Source organism: Rhea americana, unplaced genomic scaffold (genome assembly GCF_003343005.1).
Source record: "Rhea americana isolate MKP2758 unplaced genomic scaffold, rheAme1 scaffold_174, whole genome shotgun sequence".
Classification (NCBI taxonomy): domain Eukaryota; kingdom Metazoa; phylum Chordata; class Aves; order Rheiformes; family Rheidae; genus Rhea; species Rhea americana.
The window spans coordinates 1,358,558-1,379,801 of NW_028185861.1; the positions used below are offsets into that span (position 1 = coordinate 1,358,558).

The following is a 21,244-nucleotide window of genomic DNA, read 5'->3' on the forward strand; positions in this document are numbered from 1 at the left end:
ATAACAAACTTTCTAATTTTTTCTTAATTAAAGCATTAGGAGGATCCTCAAGTGTTTAATTGAAGCAAATTGGTTTCTGTTGATTTCAGTAATTCACATAGTGGTTTTAATTCGCTCCTTTTCTATTATAAAATTCTATTAAAATCATTCACACTGGAATTCAGACAAGAATGGACATATTCTGCAGGATTCCGATTCACTTTATTGTTATGTAAATTTAATTATTGTTATATTTATTTATATRAGCTCTCATACTTTAATTTTCCCCTAATAATGTATCTGTAACAAAATGTACAAGAGGTGACATGTTTGTCATTAGAAATAAAAACATTAGCAGTTGTATTTAATGTTATTAGCAGTTGTATTTAGTGTTATTGATAACTATACTCTGCGTAAAGAAGATATGCTCCTGATTCCAGCCAGGCATTAGAAAACAAATGACAAAGCACTTTGTTATTTTTGCACAGAATGATCACAGCGAGTTTGACCATATTACACATCACAGAGCTAAAGAAATCAGGGTGTGGCTAGCTTTTCCAGAACTACATGGAAAAAAAAATCACTAGTAGGATAAAAACAGGAATTTGCTTGGAGATTCTTTAGCACTTGCACCCAGTCATTTTTGCTTCGTTAGATAAAACTCTGAAGGAATTCTGGCTACAAAACCCCAGATAAGCCTCTTCCACCCCTGCTTGAATATCCTATACATTACAGTTCAGCATCAGGCATCCTTTTGCTTGCTCTACTTTGGACTTCAAAATTTCGGTACTCCTAAATGCACATAACCTAACTTCTAAAGAGCATACCAGAAAGCATTAGCACTCAGATCATTTTATAACCTAAAGGTGACAGTATGCTTTCTCAGAGACGGAATAAGAGTAGCAGAGGAAACTCATGTAGCTGCTCAAACCACTTGGCTATTATGCAAAAGTTGGATGGGAACAGCTCTACCATGACAACTGAGTTTTGTACTGAACTTAAAAAAAAAAAAAAAAAAAAAAAAAAAANAAAGAAAGAAAGAAAAGAAAAGAAAGCTGGATATCGTTTGAACTCTGTCCCACTTCAAACCTGAAATGAAATAGAATTCAATCAGTTAAAACTTTCTGGAGTGAAATCTAGCGTTCCTTGAAATTTAGATGCCTTCAAGTGTAGGTGACCTTGAAGAAGAGGAGGACAGACAGTCTTTACAAGCCCTGTTTGTCTGCACAAGTATAAACAGAAAAAAACTTCACCATCACCAATGATAAAATATTCCAACTTTACATCCAGGTCCTTCAAGAGTAAATAAACTGTCAAAGACAGGAAGAATCAGCATATCAAGCAAATTGAATTGCACAGTGTACCTTTTTACCGAAGAAATCCTTTTAGGTGCAAGAGAAGGAAGAATCTGACCTGACACATCTACAGATAAGTACATGTGCTACATCATCAAATAACGAAGCTGATGTAAAAGTAACATCTTTATCAGAACAATTGCTTTGAAATAGTGAGATCTCTTCACAGACCCAGTAACACTCACTCCCCTCATTTTCTGGGTGTGGCAAAGACATGACATTGCTGCACCTTCGCTGTTGTCTTCAGAAATAGGCTGCTGTTGCTAAGCATAAATTAGTCTCATCCTCTGTTGTTGYTGTAGACTGGAAATTTGACCGAATCTTCTTCAGCTCCACAATGTGAAACAGTGTCAACAGTGAAGATCAGTATCTTTACTCGTTCTTCTTCCACTTGTTCCTACAGAGTAAGTGTTAGTTCTATACAGAACCTCCATCCAGCTGGCAGAAAACACGACTAGATCAGAGGCAGGGCCCCTGATTGCCCTGATGAGCAGGGTAGTGAACAAAGATTTAAGATGACTCAAGTTAAATTCTTGGATCTGCTACTGGCTTTTGGACGAGTTCTCACAAAATATTTGCCCATCTGTGCAATGTGAATAAAGATACTAACTCCTCTAGAAAGAGCTTTCAGTGATATCACTGAAAAGCTTTATATAAGAAATGTCTTCATTTTTATTATCTTCAAAATCTACTATGCCCCTGCAATCAGGAAGAAAGCAGTACACTTGTACCATGACAATTTTCACACAAGACTGAATGAGCCACTGCTAATGACTGAATTTTATGACAAAGCAAGTAATGAATAGAAAGGACATACAGAAGATGATAATGCTCCATTAGATGTACTTTATTTATTTGTTGAACACAACTCACTTTTAATTATTTACAACTCTAGCAACATCATAGTACCAAATGTTCTGCTGAGTTGTAACTTACAGAAATATCTTGGTCTGAGCAAAGTGAAACCTCAGTATAACATTACCTTTGCTATTACCTCTTTCCTGACAACAGGACAGAAAGCAGTATTTTGTGGTTATAAACCACAGAAGACAAAGTTCACCAATACACAGGCGGCTGGGGCATGCTCTGTGCATTCCATAAATCCTTTCGACTAATCCAAATCCAAACTTCCCACTTTTTCCACAATCACCCTTTGCAGAAATTTAGTTCCAACTGCAAACTTTGCAACAGCTTTCCACTCATTACTGTAGACTGAAAAAAACCTACCTTTGGTGTCCCCAAACTTGTCACAAATGCATTCTGTCATGAACATATTTTCTCTGAAATACTAGTGGCTAAAACTACCTGTGTTTGCAAAAAGTGAGTCTTAAAAATTTCATTTTTGTTAATCATAGCTATTTCCTCAGCAAGTGAGATTGACTCATGTGACTGTACTGGGCAGCACAATGGGGACAAATCCAGCCAGTGAACAGGAAGAAGGGAAGATGCTAATGCAGAGCCACTGCCAGGGAACATGGTGTCTAATGGAGGCAACGTGACAGAACTTTTTACCCATTTCATGATACTATTTGTCAGCCAAGCTGCTGAGTCTAACATACATAGCACCTGGCAGAAAACTGGGTTGCRAGCCCTTACATATTCCTTTCCATGCACTTATAAAATTTGTTGAAATTAGCCAATATATTAAAAAAGATTGGAGATAGAAATAATCAGATGAATTTAGTGCCCCTCCATCCCCCTCGCCCCCCAAATCAGATATTTCTATTCATTTTATTCTAAAGGGCTCATCCTAGGAAAYGATCAGCTCACTCAAATCAATGGGAGTTCAAGTCTTCAGCATTTTTCAGGACCAGATCTTTAAATACTTGTGAAGTGTATCACATTGCTGAATCAAGCCACTTCAACATGTCTGTATGTTACTGTGGAAGGCAATCATACATGGTTTTCTCCATGCCGTTGAAGTTTTGTCCTTCTTCTTATGCTTGCCTACTCTGATCTGATCTTTTATTTGGAGAAAATTAGCTCGTGTAGTATCATGCATTTCAGCAGGCCAAATGCACTATTTTCCAGAGGATTACAGAAAATCAAAAATCTACCAGAACATACTACTATTTCTATACAGGCCCTTACACTGCTGTGTCATGTAAACATCAAAAAGGGATGACTGATGATTTTCATTTCCTGAGCTATGAATATGACTCTGAACAATCCACTGTTGAGGAAACAAAATAAAATATTTTTTTCCTTCTCTGTCCTTCTAGAGGACAGATGTGTGCCTTGTTAGATTATTCCAAACTCATTATTAGCATCCTTGCACTTCTCCATTAGCCATATTGTAGCTGGACTAGTTGATGTCAAGGACATCCATCTTGAAAAATAACAATATTCCTCTGTAGCAAAAACTATTGGCTTTCAACATTCTCTTGGTTTCCCATGATTTGGCTTCAACTGGGAATATTATTACAGTAAAACACAAAGAGACAGAACTACAGAATATAAAGTAATAAAACTAGGAAAATGCAAACATCTGAATACTCACACATCACTTTTAGCATCTATTAGTAATCAGTTTTAATGAAAATCACAGACGCAGTCTGTCTTTCAGCATTGAAGCATCCAAACCAGGCAATTCGTTACTCTCACTGTATCTTTTTTTCCAGTTCCACTATTTGTAGTCTAGCACTTTTGCAACTCAGATCAGGCCCTGCTGATCCCCAAAACTATGTGCCAAAATCTTTCAATAGCTGACAACCACATAAGCTGGGCAACCCTGGGGAAGGAAAATCAGACTGGAGTAGTTCAGACAAGAGAAGACAGTGGCTGTCTGCAAGTCCAATTATTCCAGCACAAAATACAGCAAGACYAAAAGGCCACCAGTGATGCTGGCATCTGTAGTCTCTGCTGACTCACTTTCTTTCAGAGATGGTAGTTCAGATGAACCATTAGCCACTCTGTCAACCCACCTGCGTTTCTCGCAAGACGATACAGCCTTGGCATTTGTACAGCACTTGAACTTCTAGAAAATAACATACATCTCCAGTGCCCAGGACTGGTTACTCCTATGCACCACTGGGCATAAAGCAGTAGCACAGGCTGTAAGAAACTGTGTTTACAGCTTTGTTTAAGGCAGATCTAAATGACCCATTGCAAACAAGCAGCAACTGAGCAATACAGCTTACAAAGCGTGGTTTCATAGAGTTGTTTCATGTTTGGATCTTTCCATGTGTCTCAGCAAGCACAATCTCTCATCATAGTTACTAGAACCGAGATAAATATATAGTCTGTGTTCTACATGGATTATCTGTTGTCAACTAACATGACACAGCTTATATTGCAATCTTATGCTCTGTGGAAGCATCCTCTCTGATAGCCTRTTTTCATGAAACTTCTAATGACTTAGCACCTTTGAGGGAACTCTAGCTCTCCAYCATATTTGGTTACAAATGATGAGAGGTTCAAAACCAGTCAGTGAGGTTGAGACCTCACTAATGCAAAAAGGTAACATAAGCCCAGTTTCCTAAAAATGCTAWTTTAAAAATACCTGAGATTTGCCTACATTAGTTCTCTCCCACCAGGAGCATCCTTAGACATATTTTCTATCTCTAGTTTCCTAGACTGTTAATAGAAAACAAGTATCATGAGTGATGATGAAGCTCTTTTYCCCCCTAAAACTATTCTGTAGTTAAAAGGTCAAAAATGAATGCAAAATACCAAGACTGATGGGGGGTGGTGCTTTTATATGCTGCTTACGTCCTATTAGAAATAACATCTCTGACCACCCTCCTTGTCAATATGCCTACACATAGCTAATTTTCATATAAAAGAGTAAATATTGAAGATTATCCACAGGCATAACATAGCACGTCAGGACTCAAGGAAAGCTCACCATCTGCAGTTCTTGTCAAATGCTGCACTATACCACACCTTTTCCTGACAACATTTGGAAACACCGACTCCTCACATTTTCACTTGCAAGGAAGACGCCTTGGGCCTGATGTGCCTCTTGGTTACAGTTCTGCCGTACTGAACTAAAAGACACCATACACTGYAAAAGGGGCAAGAGAGGAGAACAAGACTCCACCATAACTGTCTAAATGGRAAAAAGGATTAAGAATGTGCATGTGATATAAAAATCAGAATTCTCATGACAGTTATTAAAAATGCCATGAACTTATTTGTTCTAGCAATTTCAATGAACAGCATCATATAACGCAAAGCTCTTATCTTACATCCCAAAGACTTTTTAAAATGGAGCTAATTAATACAGATGTGTGTAAATGCTGTAATTGAGCAGCTGATACTTTTGAACAGCAGGAGTGTGACTGCCCTAGAATACTGATTTTCTGTGAATAAATATTCAGATACTGCACTGCAATTCTAAACTTCCTTGTATAAATTGGTACCTTCTGAAAAAAAAAGCATATCCTCTTCTGCATCAGACTTCTTGCTGCAGTGCAATTGCATAGCTCTGTGTACTCATTTGGGATGACTGGTACAACAAAGCATATACTTAGTAATGACTTGAATAAATTCACGAAAAACGTGGTAACCTCTTTGCATACATGCCCACCCAGCAAATACATTACTCTTCCCTCAGTGACACTMCATTTAACAATTAAGTTTATTATAATCTCTTTCGTGATACAGTAATAAATAAATCTAGAAAATGAAACCAGTATCTTGTTTTTTGAAGCCCAATACAAATAATGCTACTCTAGTTTGTATTCTAAACCTGCTATATTGATGTTGATCTCCAAAGCCTTTGCCCCATGCTTTGCCTATGCCCTCTCCTGGTGGTAGAATAAATACCAACARGCAGACATACTTGGTTACACCACAACTTCCCCTTCAAAAGACACATTTACAGATGTCAAGTAAAAACCGCTTTCTGTGTTAGAACAGGCCAAGAACTCAACCTAATTTTGTTCCAAAAATAAAACATTAAAAAGTAGCATGACTCTGTAAAATCATTAGCATCACAGCCCTACTCGCAGGACTGTATTACTTCACACAGTTTAAAAATGCATAAGGAGAAATAGGGCCTTAAGGCTCTTCTCTCTCAGATGAGTCAGTTAACCAGCAGACTCTCCTTCTGAGTTCCTTACCTCTGGCTATGCAGAGCCATAATTCTTAGCTGCATGGTATCACAGTTCAAAACTGCTTGTGAGAAAACACAGCACCTCCCTGGGAAGGTGGGAATAAGAATTTAAACCTTGTGAGGCTGAAGACAGAGAATCTGCCCAAGAAACAAGAGACCTGTGCTCCATGCTACCTGTTCAGCTATTATACTCAAGTCTCCATCTTAGCAATGGGAAAAGCAGGGGATAAAAATGCCCTATACAATGGGAAGGCTCAGTTGATACAAAGATCTACTGTTTATCAACACAAGCTGGCTCCACAACTGCAGGTGGCTTTGTCTGTGSAGTACTTGTTATAAGATACAGTGAGCCAGCTCAGGTTTGGCCCAGCTGCCAAGCTAATAAGCCCTCAAGGAATCCAAAGAGACTGCAGAACAAGCACTAAGCCTGAAACAGTAAGTGCTGTCAGACCTGAGCCAAACAAGGTATCTCTACACAAAGGATTCATTTGAGAGGGCAATCCAAGCACACTTAAGAGGTTCTGGCCAGAGCTGGCTTAGTTGAGCACACCTATAACCTCAGGTCAATTCCATGTAACTACTTACTGCTCTACTATCTAAGCCGGTTCTGTGAGTTCCCGGTTCTGTGAGTTCGTACTGTGTTTGAGCTAAACATGGAAAGCGGTCCACAGTCCTCCAAGCTGGTTTCACAGAAACAAGTTCAGGTTTAGAACAATATAGCAGCATTAYGTGTTTGTGTTTTTGTTTCCCATTCTCCAGAGCATCCTAGCCCCTACTATTCCAACTAGAGYTAGCTGGAACCTCAGCAGGCAAGGCCATTTTTTTTCCCTGAAAACTAGTCAGCTCTCTATCAGTGATGGAAAGCATATTATATATTAGTATAGTATATATTATGTATACTAATGGCAAGCACCATTACCTCTTTCTTCAATCATGTTCTAAAATGACAGTGAGTAAGGGGCCTTTTACAAAAGGACAAGTTAGACACCAACTCCACGGGAGAATTCTGAGACATATATCCCTATGACTCTCTAGCTAGGGTCAGAGATAGATTTCAGACATATCTCCTCCCTTCAGCACTAAAACCAAAATACCCTATGAAGTGATTTTCCTGTTGCAAATCTAGTTTTAAGGTGTGTGCCTCTCTTCTTGTATGAAACAGAACCTGGATTCCTATCTTTGAGCAAGGCACCTAAAGGTCAGGTGTAGTAATGACGAGGCCCCTTAGTGAGATTTAGCATTTAGTTTGTGTTCTAGCTCTTTCTCTGTAAAAGCGAGGATAATAGTATATCTATTCCCACAACATCACTGTAAGAAAGGGAAGTATTAACGTTGAAAAATACCCAAGTACTCCAGTAATGAAAGTGAGAAGTTGACAGATCATATAAAATTATTGAGTGAACAAATACTAATGATTGTTTGGCTTTTCCAACAACAGACACTTTTACAGACCACATAAAGATCTATGAYCTCTTCTGAAAATTAGAAAAGTAAAACCTTTAACATGCATTTTATAATCAAGAAACAAGGATGAAGACAGACATTATGAATAACGCATTGTCACAGTCTCTCTGCTGCCACAATCTAAAATCTGGCACTGCTGTCTAGGAGACTGACTGGCAGTTGTATGGCCAGTCAAAAAGAACAAGGCATTGGCAACCCAATAGGGACAAGCGGCTTGCTGAAAACCAAAAAATCATTCAGTTCAATTTTGGCTTGAAGTATATGTCATTTTCTACATTGCTTTACATTACCAGGAAAGTTCAAGCACATGCTTGAAATAATTACATCTTAATGAAGTTGAAAAACTCAAGGCAATAATTAGGATGCTCCAGATTCTCCTGACTACTGCTGATGAAATTAACTTTTGATTACTAGCAAGTTTCACTATTTCGTATCTTGATTCCTGTCCCACTTTTAAAATGACCATTCTGTTTATTCCTGCATGGCAGGAATAACTTTGCAAAGTTATAATATAACTTACATAAGTTTTCAAATATTTTATTTCATACCTACACCTAGGTGTATGTAGCTACTGCTGAGATGCAACAGCCATTTGTACCAGTATGGGAACCTAGACAAAATACATTTAATGTTTCTATCTAGTGTTGTTCTATAATCMTTGCTTCTGAAGAAACTAAGCAAAAATATTGAAAAAAAAAAACAGGTATGTTATAATCAGCAGTGGCAAAATACTAGGTTTTACCTGCTCTCATGCAAATGCAGGATAACCCGAGGGAATTCACTGAAATAATCCCAGATGTACATCTTTTTAAGCAAGACCAGACTCTACAGAAAGATGCCTAAAGTCTTTCTCTRTTGCCTTCTCTATCATAGCTATTCATGCTGGTGTAAGGCAAATACATTCACTATAAAATGTTACCAAATCACAGTGATGATGTTCTACGCACTTTCCATTGATGTAAATACCTACAAAAGTGCAAGGCAGTGAGAAGTCAGACCTAGACAATTACAGTCTAAATATCCCTTTCCAAATCCTACTGGCTTCTTGATGGTTACACAGACTCAGATTGGATTTTACATCCTTGTGCCMTTCAAATCCTGAGGCTTTCATATATCAGCATAATCTTCGCTTGCTGCTAACAGTCCTCAGCAGCCACTGTGCTGAGGACTGTAAGGGGCAAAGATCAGTCAAGCACAGGCACCCCCACTCTCTCCACCACACACTGCCACGTGCCTCTTAGCTCTTCGCATCTTCTGCTGGAATTACCAAGAATTTTTCTACATTGAAGAAATACTGGAGAAAAGGAAGTACGTAGCACGCAGATCAACCATCAGTAGCCAGCAGCTCTCAGAGCAACACCTTGCCCAAAGTGTCAATTACCATACGAATACCACGAACATTACTAAAACAATAACCTAAGTACAAGCACAGCCTAAATGAAAATCCTCTGCTATTTTAATTCCAGATTTTATGAACTGATTTCCCCAACAGCAATTAATTCCTCCTCCTCAAACAACTCTGCCTTGGGTATTGGTGCCACATACTGGAAATCACAGTAATATATTAAGAAGATTTTACAGGACAAGTTTGAGGTGCACTGACTTTATTGGGTAGAGTTAATGCAAAAGCAGGATTTATATCTTTCTTCCTAACACTAGCATCTAAGCAGTTTTATGATACTGTAAGYTATGTCAAAACTACAAAAAAAAATCTTAATGACATAATTATGAATTTTGCTCATTAAAGAAACAGAGTCAAAYCGCATGTCAAATTAAATTACTTACCCTTTACAACTATTATGTCTAACCATCTCCTGATTTTCTTACAACTCTATTAAAAGAAAAAAAAAGCTTGTTGTCCCTTACTGCTGGATTTTACCATTTGTGCACGCTAGGAACGTTTGTATTTTAAGCTGATTTCCCTATTCTTTAGCTTTTAGTTTTCTCTAATACTAACCTCTGGTTACAGCTCAGGTCTCTATCCACTTTCCAGCWTTCCCTCTCCGGTCCTACCGGCCAGACGCCACGTTTGGCTGAACACTTTGACGCCAAACAAGGCGATCGCTGCTCCGGTCGTTACAGGTTCAGCTACTTAACGGGCAGCCGAGCTAGAAAAACAGAAGTGTTTAACTGGCCGGACAAGCCAACCTCGGGGGTCCAGTCCGAGGGGCCAAGCAGTGCCCCGGGCAGCACAAGGGCGCCGGGTCACTTCGAGCGCGTTTCCTCCGCGGTTGAGGGTCCCTCAGGAGCTGCGACCGGAGCGCGGCGGCAGGTAGGGGAGGGGCTCAGCGGCGGCGACCGTTGCGCCTCCCCCCCCCCACATACTCACCCCGCCGCCCCTACTACCCCACGCCTCGCGTGGCAGCACACCCCCACTCCCTCCCCGCGAGCCCTCGGTGCCCCCGGCCCCCTTCCCCGCCCCGCCGGCCCCTCCGCACCCGCCGCGCGGGCGCGCCCCTCCTCACGCCTCGCCGCTCTCCTCACACCCGCCCCTTCTCTTTCCCGGCACGCTGCACCCACGCTTGCTCGCCCGCCCGCCTTTYCCCGCCTCGGGATTGGCTCCCCGCGCCAAGGCCCCGCCCCCCTCCGGCCCCGATTGGCCGCTCTCCCCGGGCGGCCGTTGGGCAGGGCGCCGCGCGGTAGGCGGGCGGSCGGCCGCCGCGCTCCCCATTGGCCGGGAGGCGGCGGGCCTGCAGGTTAGGCTGAGCCCGCCGGGGACGAGAGGGACGGAGGCGCTATTGTTGCCGCATCGCCGAGGAAGCCGGAGCGGCGGCGGCGGACGACGACAGCGGGCCCGGGGCAGCGCGGCGCGGGCCCAGCGGCAGCCATGAGCGGCGGCGTGTACGGCGCGCGCGCTTCCCGCCTCCCCCGCGGCGCCCGCAGGCCCCGAGCGCCCCCGCGGCGCGGCCGAGCCCTCCCGGCGCCTCCGCGGCGCGGGGCGAGGAGGAGGAGGAGGAGGCCGAAGGCCTTGTTTATGTCCCCGCCGGGGCTGTTCCGCCGAAGCGCTTTGTGCCTGGACGAGCCGCGGCGCGGGCTGCGCGGACCTGGCTCCAGGCGGCTCTGCCCAGCGCTTTCTGAAAGCTCCGGCTTACGAGCGGTTGGGATGCAACGACTTCTTCCCCYCCGCCGTTAAGTGAGCGGTTTTACTTCCGCCGGAGCAAGTTACTGTATCATCCCCGTGAAAGCCTGTTAGCAGTCTTGTAATTGCTTTCCCGTAACTTGAATTCCGAGTAGAAAAGTTTCTTCTTGAGTTGGAAATATGCCTGGATTTGCTTTTTTTTTTTCCCTTCTTTTTTCTTTTTTGCTGGCCAAGTGGACGGGGAGGGGCAGGGAAGAGTCATGTCAGGATTGTAATGGAGTGTAATAACCGTTGACTACCTCTGTATTAACAACGTTTACAGATGAAGTTGGGGCTCTTGTTTTTGACATCGGCTCATACACGGTCAGAGCAGGCTATGCAGGTGAAGACTGCCCAAAGGTGAGAAGCTGTGTGATTGAAATACAGCATAAAAGTTAGAAGTTACCTTACAACATGCTACAATACCGTCAAACTTGTTATTTGACAAGTTTCCAGGACTTGTTGGGGTTTTCATTTTTGCTGTGTTATATAATGAAAAACCTGAATTTTATAAGCAATCCTCCCAAAACATTAATAATTCTCATGAATGTTTACCTTTTGCCTTGCAGGTTGATTTTCCAACAGCTATTGGTGTGGTGCTAGAAAGGGACAATGGCAGTACTTTGATGGAGATAGATGGTGACAAAGGCAAACAAGGGGGCCCAACTTATTACATAGACACCAATGCCCTGAGAGTTCCACGGGAAAATATGGAGGCCATTTCACCCTTAAAAAATGGAATGAGTATGGTGCTCTGTCTTCTATTTGTTCTTAAAATAGCATTATTTAGGCTGCAAAAAAAAATCATAGCTTTTGTATAAAAAGTTGTTATATGCTTAAGTATTTTTCTTTTGGGAGTTTGGAGAACAGGACCTAAAAGTAAAGAATCTACTTTCCCTAAACAAGTCTTGATATGATGGTGATCATTTGTCTGATAAAAGGGAAGGCTTGTAGAGTTTTTTTTTTTTCTTATTATTATTATTTGATGGCTTGAATTTAAATTTTGAAAAAAGAGGTGATTTATGGAAATAGTTTGGAAGCTTATTGCTGTAATGTGTGTAAGTAGAGMCTATAAATCGTAAGAACAGGTATCTGACAGGCTAATTGCATAAAGCATAGCTGGCTTATGATGTTGATAGATTTTTAACGTAATTCTTAATATGTTATGATCATGTAACTTACAGAGGAATAGAATTTTGCGAAGTTATTAAAGGAGGTATAAGTCTTCTGATTATAGCCGTGGACTAAAGAGTTCTAGCAAAAAAAAAAAGAAATCTCAGGACCTTTAGGTACACGTAAAGCAGAACAAAACTTAGAAGTAATCTAATCTGCTTGCTTCAATGTTATTACAGTTGAAGACTGGGATAGTTTCCAAGCAATTTTGGATCACACGTACAAGATGCATATTAAATCTGAAGCAAGTTTGCATCCTGTTCTAATGTCTGAAGCACCGGTGAGTAGAAGCAACTTTGCATTTTTTGAGAAGTTTTAACTGCATCTTTTTGCTGAGTTTACAAGCGTGTCCTGAACAAATCTGTTGTTGGCTTGTAGTTTACAAGTGTTAAAACTTAACTAAGGAAGCAACAGCTTTAAAGTACATTTCCCGATTGTGAAAAGTAGTATGTTTAAGAAAAATGTCTAAAAAATAGTTTTGAAATACTTTCTATGACAAGACATGGAAACTATTTACCGTGAATTACTGTGTTACGGTTATGTTTTTACTTTATTTTTTGCTTCTTTTCAATAAATTAAGTTTCACTTTATTTTCTGGAATAAAAATGAAAAAATTTTAGGATAATAAAGTTGTACTTAGTAAAGTGCCATTGGAAATCTCTCACTGCCTTTAGTTTGCAAACTAGTATTACCAGAAGAATATTTGTAATGAAGAAATTTTAATTTGACTATTCTCATTCCTGTGAATGGCTTTGTAACTTCAAAACTTTGGTAGGTGAAGTGGATGATTACAATATTTTTTTAAGGATGAATTCTCACATTTTATTTTGGCTGGAATTCAAAGGACAGATCTTAACATCTGAATATAGAATATTAGCATGCCATACTGCAGTTATGCCCTCCTTTGATTTTAAAAAAAAAAATCCTGCTCAAAGATTTTAATAATTTTTGTTCAACTGTAGCAAGCTGATGTTCTTGAGATGAATTTTTGGCTTCAGTCTCCTGATCTTGCTAAATTAGCCAAAAACAGAAACAAACTTACCCCCACCATGATTTTCATGCACCATTTGTGAAAGTGCTTGTACTTTGCTGGAGTATGGATGATTTTGAAATGGCTATTGCCTGTCTGATGGCTTGATGGGTGTCTTGGAGATTTCCATTAGAATTATCCTCACAGAACTAATCATACTTTAAATTATTGACATAGAGAAAAAAAACTTTGATTTTTTTCTTCCAGTGATGTGCTGAGTATTTGAGAGAGATCCTTGCTTAGTGGCAAGTATAGTAGAACTGTAGGAAGATGCATTGAAAACAGGCAAATCTAGATTTATTTTTCTTTCAACTAGGCAAGTTATTTCATGTATCTTTCTGCTCTAAAACAGATGTGTTACTTATTTTAGTTTTCTGAGAGACTGATACTGAAARAGTTCTAAAATTGTGAAGGAATCTTTATTATTAACTGGAAAGTTGTGTATCTCTTACCCTTGCTTATCAGAAGTCTTTCTGTATTTAAGTTGCTATTCCTTTAATTTTATGTCATAGAGAAGTATTAATCTTTTTGTAATAGAGTGGAAAAGGTTCTAAGGAAGTGAATTCTAGCAATCTGTCCATGTAGAATTTTGATATGATTTGAAACCATGGTTGTAATTTAAACTATTTATTTTGTTAGCATTCCTTGAGCACGCTCTAATGATACTYAAGATAAACATCTTCAGTGTGATCTCTTATTTGATTTTTTTCTTCTAGCGGAATTCTAGAGCAAAGCTTGTCTTATTTGAGTTTTTTTTTTCTTTTTTTTCTTTTTTTCTTTTTTTTTTCTTCTAGTGGAATACTAGGGCAAAGCGTGAAAAACTGACTGAGCTGATGTTTGAACACTACAACATCCCTGCTTTTTTCCTATGTAAAACTGCGGTTCTAACAGCGTATCCTTTGGAGTGTTGAGGGTTTGGTTGGTTGGTTTTTCCTGAGAAAATATAGCAAGCTTATTCTAGTATAAAAACATATCTAACCATTTTCTTTCAAATTAATGTTTCCATAAACATACAGAGAGGAGGTAAACAATTTCCCTTTCTGAACTTTAACTTAGAGCTCAGTTTTGAAGTTTTCCCAGTCTGACTGTTTTCCTTGGAGGCAGTGTCTTTTGTCATTGTATAGCATGGCATTGTCCTGACTACTAAATACAGTCATTAGAGTTTGAAGTTACCGTAGCCTTAAGCTGAAATTGGTGATTATTTTAGACTAATAACATGTTTTCAGCTTCAGAAACTGAGCGAGTTGGATGTACTGGGGTCTTGCTGCATTATTGGAGTTTGCTGTATTGAGTTGTCACYGTTTTATGTCCAAAGCTCAAGTTAGCTTGCAGGTAGAAGGTAAATGCCATTTTCTCTGTGAGGTTTTCTACTCTTCTGTAGAAATAAAATGYACACCAGAAAGTGGCAAGTCCATTTGTAAAGCCAAGGAGTAAAACACCTGGATCTTGTTCCTAATTATATTCAAATTATATAACAGCATCTTTTCCAAGGTGAAAGTTAAAATATTTTCCTTAGTCATTTTGGCTAGTTTTGCTAATGGGCGATCGACAGGTCTCATTTTGGATAGCGGAGCAACGCACACCACTGCTATTCCAGTGCATGATGGATATGTACTTCAGCAAGGTAAAAAAAAATTCATGGATAATGACATTGCAGTGTTAAAGATAAGTTAGCTTTCTTATTCTTTTTTACAGTAAGATGTATGTGTGTGTCCTCTTAAATAGGAAATAACCGATGTTTTCTGACAAATAGGTTGTTTGGGGAATTTATTCTGTGACTTTAGTATGTTCCAGATATTTTTTCCTTTATGTCTTTCAGGTATTGTGAAATCACCACTTGCAGGAGATTTTATTACTATGCAGTGCCGAGAACTGTTTCAGGAGATGAACATAGAGATAATTCCTCCATACATGATTGCTTCAAAGGTGGGAAAATAACTTCAAGTGTTTGCAGTGGGGACATGAGGCTAAACAGTTAACTGATATTCATATTTCCTTCCATTTCAGGAGGCAGTTCGTGAAGGATCACCAGCAAATTGGAAGAGAAAAGAGAAGTTACCCCAAGTCACAAGGTCTTGGCACAACTACATGTGTAATGTAAGTAGATATTTTCTCCTGTTCTCAACCCCATACTAGGTGTCCCATAAAGAAGCCTTGTTTGCAAGGATATCACACTTTCCTCTCCAATACCTAGAAAACTCTTAGGGTTGTGACCACAAGGTAGGCAATTGARAGTCGGATACTGGCAGAGAGAGACTCTCAAGGTTCATAAGGGGTTGAACAGGATAGGTTTAATAAAGGACTTGCACCCTAAACTGCATGGRGAGCCCCAGCAAGTGCAAGGAGGGGTTGCTGATGGGAGGCTGCTGGAAGCACAGGTCAGACACGCAGGTTGGATGCTCAGGCAGCACTCGACCCCTTGTTCATAAGGGTCCCTTGAATCTACCAGAACTATTGCCTTATCTCAGCTGTGCTAACCTTGAGCAGCTACTGCCTGGGCAGCAGCTAAACACTGTTGACAAAACAGAATAYGCATGCCAGGCCCTGGTGGGAATTTGGTCAGTGTGTAGTTCCATACGCTGGGCTTGCTACCACGTACTCTGCCAGTCACTGACTCCTTGCCAGATCTTCTGCAGATGTTCTCGCTACAAGGGTCAATTCTATAATTTAAGTTATAGACTTAAAATTCTTCGTAACAATATTATTCTTATCTCCATAGTGTGTCATTCAGGACTTCCAAGCTTCTGTCCTSCAAGTGTCAGATTCAACCTACGATGAACAGTATGTCACTTTTTTTTCCTTTTTGTATAATTAATCATGAGTTGTGCACATGCTGTTGGGTGGCTTTATTACAGAGGAAAGTTTTTTAGATAAAACTTGCTTACTTTTGGAAGTAAGAATACAATATACATCAGGTGATCWTTTATTTGATATTCCAGGATGTGTGACATCATGTCAATATTATCAAAGGTGTGAGTCATATTAGTCACAATATTCTCTAAGAAAATTTAGTTTATAACGCTACTTAGATAACCTACCATACTGTTTACACCRTATTTTAGTGTGTTACTTTCTGACTAATGTTCCAGGGTAGCGGCACAGATGCCAACAGTTCATTATGAGTTTCCCAACGGCTATAACTGTGACTTCGGTGCTGAGCGTCTAAAAATTCCTGAGGGATTATTTGACCCTTCCAATGTAAAGGTAAAACAGCTATGATATGTAATGATAATATGAAGGCTTTAAATTAATAGTATATCACATGGCTTCATTTTGTACAATGTTCTTCATTTCCCACTTTGTATGCATATATTTACACTGTGTGGCTCTCCTGGGCATCATATTTACCTGTGGTGTAGTATTATATTTGGGGTAACAAAAGAGGAAATGTAGTTTGAAATGGGTGGTGATGAGCTGAACAGGAAACAAGGATTCCCCCCACCCTGACAAAAAATGTTTAGCTCCCTCTTCAGCAAAGAATATTCGTTCATTCAGAGAGATCATGTGCTGTCATCTTTTGAAACAATGACGTGTGGATTGTTGATTTTATTTTAGGGTTTATCTGGTAACACGATGTTGGGCGTGAGCCACGTTGTCACAACAAGCGTTGGAATGTGCGATATAGACATCAGGCCAGTAAGTGTTAGTCAGACACAYGTTATTTAAGGCATAAAAATTTTTGTGCTGGAATTTTTTTTGGCTAGAGCATCGTTGCTGAAGACTGTGGACTTCCTAGGATAATGATAAACTTGTTAGAATAATTCCTTAAGTATTATGTGGTTGTATAGAAGAACATGTAGGATTACTGTTTCTGTCCTACAAAATGCTGAGTCAGATTTTCTGACTTCTACCCCTTTTTACATACCCCTGTTTGTAAATAGTTAATGTCCAAATTTTATAGCTGGCACTACATAATGTGCATTGGATTGCCTTCAGATAATCATTTTATGTTCATGATTTCGAGTGTTATCCTCAGGTTTTCAGGGATGATGGATGTACTTTCTAAAGATAACTAATCGTACCTGACTTCTTGAGGGAGAGTTAGAAGTAGAGAGATTTTAAAGGAAAAGTTTCTCCTTTAAAACTACGTTTCTGTTTTCTCAGGTGTCAATTGGGATAGATGCAGATGTGATGGACTGTGTTAGAGACTGGCAAACAAATCATGGCCTAGCCTATTCACCCAGCCTGACTTGCTAGTTAAGGGGCAAAATTTTTGAACCAAAATGTTGCAGTACTGTTGGTTTCTTTCTCCTCTGTGGTTGGAAAATCCAGCTATAAGGGATCCAACAGTTTAGGATATAGGAGGTGTCTGCAGATGCAAGGTTCTCCGTGAAATCTGTAATCGTACTGCCTCTGTCTTCCTTGGATAGCTCAATATTTAAGTTCTCTTGAAATATTTTTTTTAACATGGTAAAAAAATAAATTAGAGGTAATGCTGTGGGCATCACACGATGTATTATTGCTGTTAATTACATGTTCTTATATGGCATTCTTCTCTATYCTGTGAAACAGTTGTTTTCAAAATGCTTTCAAAGTTCATACCATGAGTTGGTTACTGTTCTCTTTTTAGGGCCTCTACGGCAGTGTGATTGTAGCAGGTGGAAACACTCTAATACAGAGTTTTACAGACAGATTGAACAGAGAGTTGTCTCAGAAAACTCCACCGGTAAAACAACTTATAAAATTACTGCTTTGAGTTGCTCATCGTTTACACAGCAGAAAAACAGAATAGATAAGCATGTATTCTAGATTTAACTTTATTAGGAACCCAACAGCTGAACAGATTTCAAAGGGGGAGAAATCTACCTTTCTAAAGAAAAGAAGAAAACTACTTCTTTCACAAGTGCTACTGAACTACTACTWCATTCCTGCTTTCAGGTTGTGATTCTAAGCTCTATAACTGAACCTAAGCAATTGTCACTACTTTCCTTGCTGGTCTCTCCCCTGAAGTGTTGCTGACTAACCTGAGGTGCGCTTAGCCATTCTGCTTGAGCTCCTGTCACTTTGTAACAGGAATTGTTCTTCCTGGATTCTACAAGCAACACATCCTACTCGTAGATAGAAAACTRGTGATTTAATTTACTTCTAAAGTACTCAGTGTCAAAGCAAATTAATATCATTACACAGTATTCTTGAGAATTTGCCTTGGTATAAAATACAATATTTCTTGAATTCCCACATTCAATAAAAATGTTTAACTTATGGGGACTCTTGAAATCATAAATGTTATGAAAGGCTGTGAAAGAAACAGTTATTTACTGCTTCTTAAAACAGATGAGGGAGAATCCGCTGAAGTTATCAGTAGAAATACAATACACGTTTAAACCATATCATTTGTTGCTACAAGGCATTTTGAAAGAAAAAGAATGAATGGATTCAAAAAGGGAATAGAGGAATTAAGTTCAACAATATTAAACATTTTGGTCCCAGTGTTCACTTCAGGTACTCTTCTGCTAGAGATAACAGTATATGCTGTGAGTAGGATTGCTCTTTACCTGCCTTACTTTTAGCTGTAAGCATTGTTGCTGGTCTCTGTTAGTGGAGAATGTATCAGGCCACGTATACTTCTGTTCATGTATGGCCATTACTGAATTCAAAATGCAGAGGTGGTGAGCGCTATTGCAAGTGTAATAATTAAGTAATAGATCTTTTCACTTGCATATTGGTGTATATACACACCAAGTTATTTGTACTGTCCTTCTCTTAAAGGGCTCCAGCCTGCAATTTTTATTTATTTTTTTTTTTTATTTTTTTTAATACCTCTTTCTCTTCAGAGCATGCGCCTGAAATTGATAGCAAACAACACAACAGTGGAGCGGAGGTTCAGTTCATGGATTGGTGGTTCCATTTTGGCTTCTTTGGTTCGTAAATCTATGTTACTATGTTCCTAATTGCCCCAAAAGCCAGTTCCATGCGTGTGTGAACTGAAAAGCGTGTGCTACTGTGGCAGTCACTATCTTGTCTGTGGTTGTGGTAAGGTAAAGCAAATCTATTTAAATAAACAAGCTAACTTGAGTTTTAAATCTAAAAACTAATTATTGTCTTCTGTTTTTAATGGGCAACAGGCTTGAAATAAGATGTCCAGAGGTAACATGTTGTGTATCCTAGAAGTAGTGAACTTGGTTTTTGCATCATATCCCAGAGCTTAACAGTACAAGTTACTGAGCACTTCAATGGTTTGTGGAGGTTAATTTAGCAGTATTTGGAAAGGGAGACTGAAATCAGTTTTTGGTGCTGCAACTTTCCAACTTCAGTCTAATCACTAGCAATATAAAAGACAAAAACATACTTAAGCAGGTAGAGTCAAGTCCTCTTGCCACATTTAGTGTGAAGACTTGCTTCTTTTTCCTCCTATGAAAAAGTAATCATGTTTTACTTAACTTTTTTTTTTTTTTTGTAGGGCACTTTTCAACAGATGTGGATTTCTAAACAAGAATATGAAGAAGGAGGGAAACAGTGCGTAGAAAGAAAATGCCCTTAAACTTTTTACTGTGAAAAACTGCTGTCTCCCCATCACTCCTTCTATTTTATAGCTTTAGCATACTCAGGAATGGGATGGACTCTTTTGTAGAAATTTTATATTGGGTTTTTTGCATAATTCAAGTTCCATTTTAACAAACTAGAAATTTTGAGAGAAGTAATTGGTACTGTCATAGAAAAAGGATGTTTACATCTCTTAAAAAGCAATAATTCATATAACAAGCATTTTTATAATTTTGTATAAATGTCTATTTTCTCTAATATCTTTTCCTGTGAACAGCTTTACAGGTTAGCTAATAGAGGCATAACCTTGCAAATGCCTGTGCATCAAATTTATTAAAAGTTTCTTGTCTACTTTTGCATATTAGTCTTCCTTGCTAATACTTTGGCCTTAAATTGCTCTTATATTCCTCTTAAAATAAAACTGGCTTTCACATTTGAGCAGTTTTGTGAGTACTTGCAGAGAAACAGTTACTGGTTTGTTTTAAAAATGGAAAGTATTTCTGTATTTTCTAATCTGTCATGGGTGACTCAGTTCAGTGTAAAATTTAATGAAAAATGATACATTCCAGTTAGAGAATGTTATGTTTATGCACTGGTTTGTTAATTGTTCTGTTATGGAGCAATTTCAATTTGGTYAACAGTTGATACTTTCCACTTGATTTGTAGGAATGTAGATAATATGCTGAATGCCTTTGTGATGTAGGTGAGAAGCATCACTTCAGAGACAGGGAAGTTAAGCAGTTTTCTGCTTTCTCCAAGTCATAGAAGAGCTCAGGATGTGGCTTGACGCTTCGCAGCCAGCTGTTAACTGAAAGGGGCACTTCCTACTTGTTTCTTGCTGGTTTAGCTCCCTCAGCTGGCTCATAGCGGGGTAGTAAGTGCCTGTATTTTGGAAAGGGAGTGTGCACTCAGGGGCAAAGGAAGTAGGAGGGTTTTTTCAGCAGGAACTGGCTGTCAGGATGCAGCTTTATGTTGCTGTTAATCTTTATTTTACAACTGCGTGATGTTCTGTATCGGGACGCAATTAAGTTTTTGCTTAAAACCTAAGCTTTTAAGCTATCTTAAAAGCTTTGGTAAATCACATAGCATATAACTGTTTAAAAGAAAAATGTAAACAATACTGTTAATTTCTGGGTACCCTCAAAGACTCTTTGGTTAATAATGATGGACTCTTTCCTTGAAAGTAGTTGCGCGTTACCTCTGAACAATAAAATAATTTATCAAAACAATCTGCCTTTGTGATGCCATGATGACCATTACTTTGTTCTTGAATCAAAATTGTTTGCTGCAGACTTTCAAAGCTGTTGACAGAACTCGTTTTTCACAAAATGAGGTTAACTTAAGCGGGCTGCTACTACTAGTGACACAATCACCAACTATAGCCRTCATCATAAAGGAACAAGGCTTAGTCTAGTTCACATTCAAGCAGAACATGGAAAGCTAGGGTAGTGAAAAGTCAACAAGACTTCAGGTTTACCAGCCAACTGAGGGAATAAATCTGAATTGTGTAATGCTTTGTGAAGTTATTGTGGCATCAGTGAAATGCTAAGATGAATTCAAGTTTGTAGCTAAATGGAAAGAGA

At 39.2% G+C, this 21,244-nt stretch overlaps 1 protein-coding gene and 1 long non-coding RNA gene across 2 annotated transcripts; one reads left to right on the forward strand and one right to left on the reverse strand.

The window, feature by feature from the left end:
• Positions 1 to 1,482: 1,482 nt before the first annotated feature.
• On the reverse strand, positions 1,483 to 10,332 carry LOC146597957 (uncharacterized). Its single transcript, XR_014895366.1, has 3 exons — positions 10,296 to 10,332; positions 9,815 to 9,965; positions 1,483 to 1,731 (listed from the first exon to the last, which is right to left on the reverse strand). It is a non-coding gene; the product is annotated as an uncharacterized LOC146597957 (long non-coding RNA).
• Positions 10,333 to 11,180: 848 nt separating this feature from the next.
• ACTL6A (actin like 6A) lies at positions 11,181 to 20,890 on the forward strand. Its single transcript, XM_085301217.1, has 13 exons — positions 11,181 to 11,335; positions 11,545 to 11,719; positions 12,328 to 12,428; positions 13,973 to 14,070; positions 14,708 to 14,802; positions 14,998 to 15,104; positions 15,186 to 15,275; positions 15,898 to 15,959; positions 16,268 to 16,382; positions 16,734 to 16,814; positions 17,749 to 17,844; positions 18,953 to 19,039; positions 19,579 to 20,890. Exons 2-13 carry the CDS (start codon positions 11,602 to 11,604, stop codon positions 19,657 to 19,659), a joined length of 1,131 nt encoding a protein of 376 aa, XP_085157343.1. The 5' UTR covers positions 11,181 to 11,335; positions 11,545 to 11,601; the 3' UTR covers positions 19,660 to 20,890.
• Positions 20,891 to 21,244: the final 354 nt, after the last annotated feature.